At 38.5% G+C, this 11,707-nt stretch overlaps 1 protein-coding gene across 3 annotated transcripts in view; it reads left to right on the plus strand.

The window, feature by feature from the left end:
• ST6GALNAC3 (ST6 N-acetylgalactosaminide alpha-2,6-sialyltransferase 3) overlaps positions 1 to 11,163 on the plus strand; it is a 536,306-nt gene extending 525,143 nt beyond the window's left edge. For 2 of the 3 annotated variants that reach the window (XM_086717318.1, XM_025934904.2), the window contains exons 4-5: positions 6,465 to 6,572; positions 7,657 to 11,163. In XM_086717318.1, coding sequence (XP_086573444.1) covers positions 6,465 to 6,572; positions 7,657 to 7,843 — 295 coding nt within the window. In that variant the 3' untranslated portion in view covers positions 7,844 to 11,163. The remainder of the gene's footprint in view (positions 1 to 6,464; positions 6,573 to 7,656) is intronic. The other variant, XM_086717319.1, reaches the window with a different exon arrangement.
• The last annotated feature ends 544 nt before the right edge of the window (positions 11,164 to 11,707 follow it).

The following is an 11,707-nucleotide window of genomic DNA, read 5'->3' on the forward strand; positions in this document are numbered from 1 at the left end:
TCATTATCCATGGGCCTTTGAAAAAATGGGGGAAAGAAGGTTTTTAATTGAATAATCTGTATTCTGTCAGGTATTCCTCCTCCCTAGGAGAGTATATGGAAACTTACTTTGCTATTTTTATTTATCCTGCCAGTATCGTATATTGATGAGAGAACTGAGATCCAATAGTGTTAAAACAAGACATGAAATATTGATTAATTCTTTTTTTAAATTCCCTTTTTACTCCTGAGTATAGCAGATTTCAGAAGCTGCTGCCAATATTGTGCTCTCCAATAAACCTCCATTATTAGAGGGTCTTGATCCCCTTTGGGCTTTGATAAATGATAATTATGCTTTTAAAATGTTAGCTTGGAGTGCCCCAGGCTTTGTTTTCATCAGTTCATAGAAGAAATGAGTAAGAAACAATAAAATTTAGGCTGCAAAGTTTGAGCTAAAGACCCCCAAAGGAACCCTTCCATGAAGAGGAAGCAGCTAGCGACTGAAGCAACTTAGACTCCTCATCCTTGCCCCTACCTGACACATTTTTCCTTTTCCCATTGCACATTCCCCACTGCAGGTCAGGACTTGCCCTTCGGGCCTAGGCCAAGTGAATTCGCTGATTCCTAGGGCTGTATTAGAAGGTGAGATAATGGGGCGCCTGGGTGGCGCAGTCGGTTAAGCGTCCGACTTCAGCCAGGTCACGATCTCGCGGTCCGTGAGTTCGAGCCCCGCGTCGGGCTCTGGGCTGATGGCTCGGAGCCTGGAGCCTGTTTCCGATGCTGTGTCTCCCTCTCTCTCTGCCCCTCCCCCGTTCATGCTCTGTTTCTCTCTGTCCCAAAAATAAATAAAAAACATTGAAAAAAAAATTAAAAAAAAAAAAAGGTGAGATAATGATTTAGTATTAGCCAAACGTGAATGGCTTCAGATAGATTTGTAAAGAGAAAGAATAAGATGTTTGGCTGAATGAGGAAAACCAGTGGGACAGTCAACAGAGTGGGCAGAATGGGAACTGTAGATAGGGATAACCTGAATTTTTAGGATCAGGGACATCTTTGGGGCAAACTACTCTAAGCCAAGAGTAGGCACTGGGGAATCGAGAAATCTATTACCCTTTTAGGGCACAGGTGATCTTGGAACAGAGGGGAATCTGGTGAGATATCAAAAAGAAGTTACCGCACAGAGCAGCACACACACCCCCAACAAAGAATTATCTCATCTAAAATATCAACAGTGCTGAGATTGAGAAACCCTGACATAGAGAAAGTGCTATTATTTCATCCATCAAAGATAAGCTTCTTGAGTTCAGAACCCAAGTCACTGAGCTAATGGTGTTCAATAATTAGCAGAGCATCCTGTGAATACATAGTAGATTCAGTTTAATCCAGTTTTCTTTTGAAGGGTATTCATTTTAGTTTCTTCAGTTCCTCCCCTGAAATTAGCCAAAAGGGAAATCTCACTCATTAGAAAGGTCCAGCTTGCCAGGTAATAGGAGAAAAATGCTTCACAATATGTTTCCAGAAATGAGAAGATGAGAGAACATGCTCAGAAGCAAAAGTACAGGTGAATGAAGCATGCTGACAGCCAAAGATAGTGAGATTGGTAAAAATAAGGATAGCTTGACAGACAACGAATCCCTGTGGGCATGTGATGACCTTTAGACATCAAGAAACAGTAAGTAAACATCAAGGGGCAAGGTAGCTTATATTTTATTGGTAATAAACTAGATGAAAGATCATATTTTAAATGATATGCCTTCAAGCATGTGCTATATCAAGGTGTTGACAGCATCATTTTTCCAAGAGATGAGCAAGTAAATTTAAGTAGTTTCCAAGTAGTAAGTATCTTGATTACCAAGGAGCAATGGGATGTAAAGTGTGGCCAGTGGAAACAAATGATTGATAGCTTCCTCTTAACACTCCTGCCTTTACTTTTCTCTGCACGGCTCATTATTCTGCCACATTAATTTAAGCTTTCTTACTGTATTGAATTAGGGGCTTAAATTCTCTTATCATCCCTATGGGAATTTTGATTGTTTATTTGTAGATGACAATAATTGTTTTTATCGATCCCCAAATGTAGAAGGTGTAAAAAGTGCTATAGCTGATGGCCAACTGGTACATAGTTAGGGCTGCGTGCACAAGTGACGAATTACAAGACAATATTTGGCCCCAGAGGAGACCCTTTAGGAATTTTTAAAGCATCTTATAGTTATTACTAGTTCTCTTCTATCTGAAAAGCATAAACAATTTCACATATGTCAGCTTAAGTCGTTTTGTTGTTTTTATTGAACCTCAAAAGGTCTACTTGAGTAAAATTTATATATCCTTATTTCTAGTACATCCACACAGCAGGAGAGTTTGGAATGGTGTAGCTACAGAAATTCCCAGGGCCAGTGCCATCCAGGCCCAATGAGTTCCATTAGAGACCCAGATCACCAGGGCAATTATTCAGAAGAATTCTTGGATTAATGTAGCAGTTGCCATTATGCCACTGCAAGTGTCTTTAGATGACATTAGCTCCAAGTATTTTGAGAAGAAACCACTTTGCAGTCACCGACATGGGTAGGAAACCTCACATGATTTCACATCCCAAATTTATCAGAGGAACCAGAAAGAGAAAATGCAACTGTCTAATTAAAGTGCTGTTTTTAGGACAGGACACTTAAGCAGTATGAGCCCCCTCAGCCTGAATCAAATGCAACACAGCTTGCTTGAAGATTTTCAGGCAATTATGATCTGTCTATCCAGAAATAAAATAAATCAGGTTAGGCTTAAAGGTAATTAAGTATCAGAGACATGGTAAATTTTCCTTAGTAGTTGGTAACATGGAAAGATATTTAACCAGGTGCCAAACTCTGAAATTCTTGACCTTCTTTTCCTGTGGTAGAGAGAAGGTAGATACGTAGAAGACCCACTTCGACAATTGCATCCTATTTATCCTTGGGTTCTGTTCTGAAGGTTTGTTGCTCAGCTCTCAACTATCTAAGTTGAACCAGAATGAGCCAGAAGAGTTGTTTTGCAGAATAGAGGTCCATATGTCACACAAATATCTTCCTTCCTTTATCCTGGAGTTATAATATTATCTTGGCCTTAACAGTTAGCAACTCCAAGGCCAAACTGACTCCCAAGAAAACCACATAAAAAGAAAATTTGTCCTAATTTAGGTTTACTTTTTCTCTCAAATTAAGCTTTAGTCTCAATACTACGATCTAGTTGTGTCCTTGGGCTTGGACATCCATTCCAGCACATTCCATGAGCAGTAGTGTGAAAGAAGGAAATACGGAGCTCCTTCCTCCAAAAGTTTAGTGGCTATAGCCACTACCATTGCAAGGTAAAAACTTTGTACCATTTTTATATATGCCATAGGCATTTAGTGGCAGACCCACCACAGAGGTGGACATTAAATGTGATCTCACTGATTAAGGTGTACATTAATTACACATTCAACATGTGTGGAGCATGTTACTGTAGAATGGGTAAAGCTATTAAGGGTGATGATCACAGAAGCAATTGATTTTAAAATTGGAAAAAACCTTAGATGTGACTTAGTCCAACCATCTCATTTTAGAGACAAGGAAATTAAGATAAACATGTTTTCCAAGGCTTGATAGTGGCAAACCTGGAATGTGAAGCCAGATATCCACATTCTCAATTCCATACCTATTCTCTACTGACTCTGGAACACACGGGATTGTGTTTTGTGAAACTGTATTGTGATTGTTTTAACAGGTGTGCTACTAGACTATATATTCTTTAAGAAAGTATTCATCACTAACTTCTAGCATAGGATCCCAATAAATGTCTGTTAAAAATACCAATAAATGGGTGAATGAGTGCGACCTGTTTTCCTCCTCATGTACAAATAAATGCTGTTTAGTTGATCTCTGCTAGTGCATGGTCAGCCTCGTAATGAAGAAAGAGAGGATAGAAAGCTTGAAAAAATAGAATGAGAAGGCAAGAAGAGTAAATGGTGTATACAATTCAAGTAGGAATATAACCAGAAAAAATTCAGCATGCAGACAAAATTTCTAGATTCGATTTGGGAGCTTTTAATCAAGACTCTTGCCTATTCTGATCTCTCCCAGTTTTCAAATAAGGACTTTTAAGCAGATGGTGCTTTAAGCAGTTCTCATCATTGCTGCTCCCCCTCAGACCCCAGAACACAGGATGGACCACAAGTTAAGTTGTATAATAAGCAAAGTTGCTCTTGAGTGTATTTCGCCTCCCTCTGGTACATCTTCCCACCCATTTGGCACCCATTCCTAACCCATGCGGCTGCTGCTCTTATCACAGAGGAAAGTGCATGTAACTCAGTGTGGTCCTGTTTCTGGAATATTTCCCATTTAGGACGCACACCAGGAAATACAAAGAAAGACAACTTACATAGTGGATTTCAGACTCAGTGGCAAATGAGCAGAGGGGATGGATATACATGGACTGGGTTTTTCTCTCCTTACAAATCATCCAAGTCAATTAAAATGAAAGTGAGAAAATCCAGTTACCAACCCCCACTGTGAGCTTATATTGCTCCTGAACTGCTTACATGTTGTAAGTAATTTGGTACTAAATGATGCCTGTTTAAAAAAAAAGAATCAAAGGATTCGGGGTTCTAATTATAGCACACCGATGGTTTGGTACTAGAGAACTGTATCCACAATATAGGACATCAGTGGGCAGCATCTACTGGCTGGTGGGCTCTACCTAGAGAGTGGTTATCAGTGGCTACGTGTCAGGTTCTAGAAGAGCTGGCTATGCTCCCGTATGCCAGGAAGTCTAAATGGAAGGTACAAAATTTAGTCTTTTTTAGAAATGGTGCTGCACAGTTGCCAGATAACCTGGCAAGACCCAGTGCCCCTATGGAAAGACATTAAGGAGATAGGCAGTCATTGATTTAGATGGATTGGGTCCCCTTGACTAAAGCCAAGCATGGAGATCCAGCTTTTCATCCAATGCTCCCTTGAGCTGCTGAATTTTGGCAGACTCTTCCAGTCAGCACTACATCTTAACCACATCAGCCACTCTCCTCCTTCAGTGACTGTGATTCCCATCTTTTCCTTAAACATACCGAGCGCACTTCCACATTTGTGGTTTTGCCCTTTACATTTCCTCTTCCTGGAACACTTTCCTCTCCTATGGTCTGTTGAGCAAGTGGCATCTGTCTCCTATCACCAAAGGTAGAAGTCCCAGCACTTCTTCCCACTGTACCTTATTTGAATTGGCAAGAAAAACACAATACAGTCAAACACTGGATGGAGCATTACTTTACTCACATTGAGAAGAGACAGAACAAGATCAGCTCTAATAGTGAGCCTTGGTCCCCACGGCCAATGGGTCCTTCCTGGCAGCTAATTCAGAGCCCTTGGCCTACATGCAACCTGTTTTGTGATGCAGAACAAAGAACCCTGTCCACTCTTGGCAGGGGACAGATATAATAGTGGGTTTGGTCAGGTGTCATGTAACATGCATACTTAAGCAGAACAAAGGAGTACATATTGAGTCTGAAACAGGGAAAGATATTCCCACACAAGGCAATAGCCTGGAACAGGCTGTGAGGACTCCTTATCTCTTATTAAGGAAGTGTTCCAGGCTCAAGGCTCATTCTTAATGCAGCCAAGATGAGAGCTGGAAGACTGTACGCATGAGACTGTCTTTCCAATATGTTCCACCATAGCTTCTTCCTATTCCCACCGCACCGCCAACAACCGTCCCCTGTCCCCCACCCCCAGATTTTGCTCCTATTATCAAAGAGGCCTTCTCTGGCCAACCTTTATAAACACAGCCACCTAAAAATCTATGAAGACAGAAGCATTGGTTGTTTTGATAATTGCTGTATCGCCAGCATCTACAACAGTGAATGCACATAGTAGGTGTTCAATAAAAGTGTGTTGAAAAGATTGGTAACATGGGTCTTACAAAGGAAAAGTCTTGTCTCATGATGTCTGGAAATCAGTAAAGGAAAACTTTGCAGATGCTTTCCTAGACCAAGTAATTCACCTACACACTGCATCTAATTTACACTGAGAAACCCAACAAGTCTTAAAGAAAGTGATATGTCCAGGTAAGCAAGATAACACCATTATCATTCAGTTTCCATCAGGGCTCCAAGCAGCTTTAGAAAACCTGTCCTCTGATATACAGCACTAATTTGTGTCTTACGGAAAATCAAATAAATTATTTTTTTACCCGAAGGGAGCAGGATTATTTGACTTCAGATATTTGCCATATGGCTTCTCTTCCATTCAGCATAGCTCCTAGGCTTAAGGTAGTAAGAGTGAGAGCATGCCTATAAATTATTCAGAGATAATTCAAAATAAGTGTGTATCTTTGACAGATTGTCAAGTTTCTTAATGCTTCTTCCTGATAACAAGTGCTATGTTTTTGATAAAAGGTTGCTCGTTTCTCACCACACTTTATTGTTGTTCTGTGTATGTGTTTTGTTTGTTTTGTTTTGTTCATTATTATTGTTTGTTTTTGTTCCCCCCACAGAGTCCAGTCTGGCTCTTATCTCAGCACGGGGTGGTTTACCTTCATTCTGGCCATGGATGCCTGCTATGGCATTCACGTCTACGGGATGATAAATGACACCTACTGCAAGTAAGATCACAGGAAATTATTTTTATGCATCTCCAATTCTGATATCTTGTCAAAATATCACAATTCATTTTAATACCATAAATCCGAAAAACAGATAAAGCAACAATTATTTCCCGGTGCTCTTTGCTGACATGACATTTTATTGTCAGCACATCAAGTTGTGACTTTTAGGGGTGATAAAAAGAAAAATATTTACTACAATCTAATGTCAAATGTCAGAAGGAACATTTTTCCCTTAATCAGTGGCATATCAGGGATTTGTGGCTTGGAAATACAGAACAAGTTTAGTGGTTATTTAATTTGCAAAGCAAGTTTGTCATTTCTGCTGCTCTAAGGGCTTGATGGATAGCTAGCTACTCAATGGTTATATTTGATCATGAAGGACAAAATGTCCTGAAGCCTCAGAGAAGCTGACAGCTTAACAAGAATTCCTGGAAATTATATTTCACTAATAAGTGAGTAATCTGCCAGATACTTATTTAAAATGTGTATGTTTGTCCATAATATATCCTTGCTGGAGGGGTTGTTTCTAATTATTTAATAAAAAAAAAACCTTCCATGCTTCATCAAAGTAATGAAATGGATTTTCCTACTAAGAATTGGCATAATGTAATTCAGAGAATATTGTAATCATATTGTCCAAATGGTAACTAAACCACAATCTTCATGATCAAATATTTCTACCCTAACTATAAGTATAATGGAGCACAGATGAACCGAATATCTTACCCTGAAAAATTACAAAGCTTCTTCAAGCTCTGCAAGAGCATCAGGCTATCCAAAGTTTGCTTCCATTATATACCATTTCCTCCTTCAAGGGATAGGTATATGTTTGAATGCAATTGGTGTGATGTATAAATTTTATTTGATTTATTAAAGCACTAAGGGTCTGGTACATCTTCCTAAAAGCTTTTATACATAATAGCTTTTAACTGAGTTCATGGACAAGAATCATGCATGGATTTGCAAGTAAATGCATTTACTGGGCACATAATGGATTCTTGCAAATCACTGCTTCATTCTTCATCTTAATTCTTCTCTCCTTTTCTTTTCTTTCTTTTTTTTTTTTTTTGTTCTTTTTTAGGACAGAAGGATATAGAAAAGTCCCCTATCATTACTATGAACAAGGAAGAGATGAGTGTGATGAATATTTTCTTCATGAACATGCTCCATATGGGGGGCATAGGTTTATCACTGAAAAGAAAGTGTTTGCTAAATGGGCCAAGAAACACAGGATAATATTCACACACCCAAACTGGACAGTGTCTTGATGTTAGTTTTTCTGATCTTGACACAACACTTGACATGGTAATACCACAACTGTGATGATATTGATGCTAATGACGATGACGGTGATGACAAGGACAACAATGATGATCAAGTCTGTACATTCTCAGATATGGATGGTGACCCTGCCAGTAATTTGAACTTGGGATTTCATGGAGGGTGGTTGTGCTCTTTCCATTTATTCTGAAGGTTCAACATTACATATTGCACTTTATAATTTAACTGGAATTGAAATGAAGGCCAGTAACATGACAGCCGTGACCTAAGAAATGGGAAGATTATCCTTCAAGATAGCTGCCCAGTATTCTTGAACAGTGAATAACTTTCAAAAGCCATGGGATTTGGCCTCGTGAGACTAGGTTATTGACTCTATGGTCTCTTCAACTTGAGCAGCTCCACCATCTTGAATGGTTGATTGTCAAACACTGACCCAAGAAATTCTATCTGGGTACAAGTATTGTACCACACTTACTAGTTAGCCTAGAGGCAGTGAAGGAATCTTCCTGACATACCATGGTCCTAGAGTACCTCCTACAGCTGAAGCCTCAGGCCATTTCTTGATTAACAAGGGAGATATCATGGCCATCGTACCCATCAGGATTATTCAACAATTCAAACACTTAATTCAAAATGGGCCAACTAGCAAATCTTGATGGATTTCTGCTCCCACCACTCCATTCTCACTACCCCAAACAATATAACCTAACCTGGTACTAGAGTGATCTCTATTACTGTTTAGTTATTTTTGGTTGAGTCCTAAATATTTCAGAAAGCTATTTAACATGTAAGATACCAACACTGTAATAACATATACTGTGAAAACATTCTTAAAACATAACCAAAAGGGTTTACTAACTCTATTTCAACATCCAACAACACAAAAATATATGCTTTTTAAAATCATGAAACGAGGAAAGCAAAGCATATTTTTACATCAATTTGTATCCTACCATACTTCATAATATATATTTGTATATTCAAATTTCTATTTTATAGGCTCAAGATGCATCTCTCCATACATTACATTATCGTTGCCAAGTGCCAACTGTTAGACATGGAGAGGAGATGATTCCCTGTATTAAATCTGACCAGAACTTTTGCCTTCTTGGGGTTTATTTTCCCCACAGTGTATCAGTTGTTATACCATAATAACAACAATAATAATGACCTTAATGTCCAAAGTGCTTTGTCATGTAGAGTCCTCATACATATGCTGTCTCATGTGATGCCTGTGACCATCCATTGGGCTATTGCCTGCACATTCTGACATCTCCTTAGCAGATAAGCTGTAATTTGTTAATTGCTTTGATATATTCCAGATCTTCCCTTTGCTAATATTTGTATAGAATAGCATTTATGTAGACTAGTAACCAATTGATTTCAGTGCCAAATATAATACATCAGGATATGCAAAAAGTATCACAAGGATGGTCTTGGCCATACACTAGGACTCCTGTGAACGTAAGTACTTTTGATTTTTTTTTTAAATGACTCTTTTTAGGTATAGAAAAATGAGGAAGCAGGACAACAGGAGGGAATGAACGCAGAGAAATACAGTCTCCTGTCCCCATCTTGAGATGACATTGTTCTCCATATAGTCATTGTTCGTTAAATATTAGAGGACTGATTTGCTGAGAGAGTTGCTGAGAGATCAAAAATATCCTTGCAAATTATTCAAAAGATGCAGCCAAGCTTAACTTACAGAGAATGATTTGGAGGATGAGAGTGATGATACATTTCACCTTAAGAGGTCTTTACCATGCTAGGTCCCATGATTAGTTCTCATTAAATGAGCCATCTTGGACCAAAGCCTCTTTGCTGCTCTCTGCTGCCATTTTGATAACACCAATACATCCATGAAAATGACCAAACACCACGGTGGAACTGTTACTGTTGTTATTCTTCTGTTGTTTCCTCATATGGTTTTTAGTTCTGTGTATGTCAAGATTTTTTGAGCTAATGATGGATAGAATTGCCCATGCAAAGAAAAATAAACGGATGCAAACGTTAAAATTGTTATACAGACTGCTTAACCCCCTGTTGTGATATAGAAGTTCCACTTTTAAATATAAAGGAACATGTGATTCTCAGAATGATTCAGGGAATGACACAATTTATTTAGTTTTCTGGTAAATGCAGGGGTAAACCTATTTGTTTCAGTCCTTACCAAAAAGAAACTTTCAGCGCTTGCCTGCTCTCCTGTCTCTCTATGAAGAAGACTTAGCAGGAGACTTTGTAGTGGCCACAGCGCTCTGTGGCAGGAGTTGTTTGTAGCAGGCAGTGTTTCCTCTGGAGGGGTAGGGGTGGCCTCTCCTCTCCTTTCCTCTCCTCCCTCCCCTCCCTTCCCCCCTTTTTTTTTCTTAACTAAACCTCAATCCCACTTTTTATTGTCGTTGTCTCTCATCTCTTTTTTTCTAAAAGTGGGAAACAAAAACCATTATTCTCGATTTGAAGACCTAATTGGATGGTTTCCAGTGTAATCAGAATTTTGATAGAATCACATAGCTTATTTTTCTCTGCAGTCTTAATGTTCTCTGCTTCCATGTTCTGTATTTTTTGCCCTCGGCTTCCTAATTCCAGTGGAAATACAAAGTCTAATTTCTCTCATATTGAGAAACTTTTCATCCAAGAGTTACTGATAGAGAAGAGAACGACAAAGGAGCAATTCAAAATTGTCACACAAAGTTCTGGCCATTTCCACTAGTTCTAGTCAACTGAAAGGCTTCATCCAGCAGCTAAACATTGAAAAATTCAACTGAACTCTCTCTCACTGATGTATATGTATTCCAGGAGTTAACATCTGTAAAAAACAAACACGTTTCAATTCCATCCAATGCTCTAAACAAATGGACTATTGAAAATGGCCACAATTTGCTGAAATCAGCGTAAAAGCATGCAAGCTAGAAATAATAGAGTAAATATTATTTTTAATTATGCAGAATTTAGAAGAAAGCAAGGAAATTTTAAAAAGGGTTTTAATATGAACGTTTGAATCCTTTCTAAGTTAGCATAGTGATAAGTAGTGATTTATATTGTTATGATGGTAATGGAAATTATAAACCTTCTAGACTATGTTTTACCTTGCTATCAAACCTATCAAAGAAAAACCAAGGATGTTTGTATATATGCACAGAGTCCATGTGTGTGTGTGTGTGTGTTGTGTGTATGTTTAAATGCATACATGTAATCCTATATTTTTCAGTGATGTGTATGAATCACAGAAAACCTATTTTAGACTTCAATGAAATGTGTTGGTTTACATTTTGAATCCTGATGAAAAAATAAAGCAAAAGTCCAAATGAAACATACCAATTGTAAAGAGTACATAAAATAATATTCAATGGCTGGCCCATTGAAGAAAGAGAAGCTGCTTAACCTGGAACCGAGAACACAGATGCCACAGTCGTCAAAGATCAGACCCGCAAGTATAACCATCTGTATTGTAGGCTCTGACAATCACAGCTCTGCCAAAGTCACGTGGAAAAACACTACATCAAGCTGCACTCACACTGAAGTGAATGAACACTGACCCCCTTATTAAAATCAGCCTGTCTTTAGCGTAAGCAGAACTCAGATTTGCATGATTTTTATTATATGGTTAGAGAACTGTGACCATTGTGCGAAGAGAAAAATATATAAGGAGATGGTTCTTTGAAGATTTGGAATGAATCAGCCATTGTGAGAGCAAGAGTCTGAATTGGGGACTTTGCTGACCTTTCCAGAAGTATAAAGGCATCAGAAGAGAATCACTGGTTATTTCCTTAGAAAAAAGACAACACTAAGCACTTTACCTGGTGGTGTTAATTAGATGCTAATAGTAAGCTCAGCTTTAACTTTAATAAGCAAGA

The sequence above is a fragment of the Puma concolor genome, chromosome C1 (assembly GCF_028749965.1).
Source record: "Puma concolor isolate L17-30 chromosome C1, mPumCon1.1.hap2, whole genome shotgun sequence".
Taxonomy (NCBI): Eukaryota; Metazoa; Chordata; class Mammalia; order Carnivora; family Felidae; genus Puma; species Puma concolor.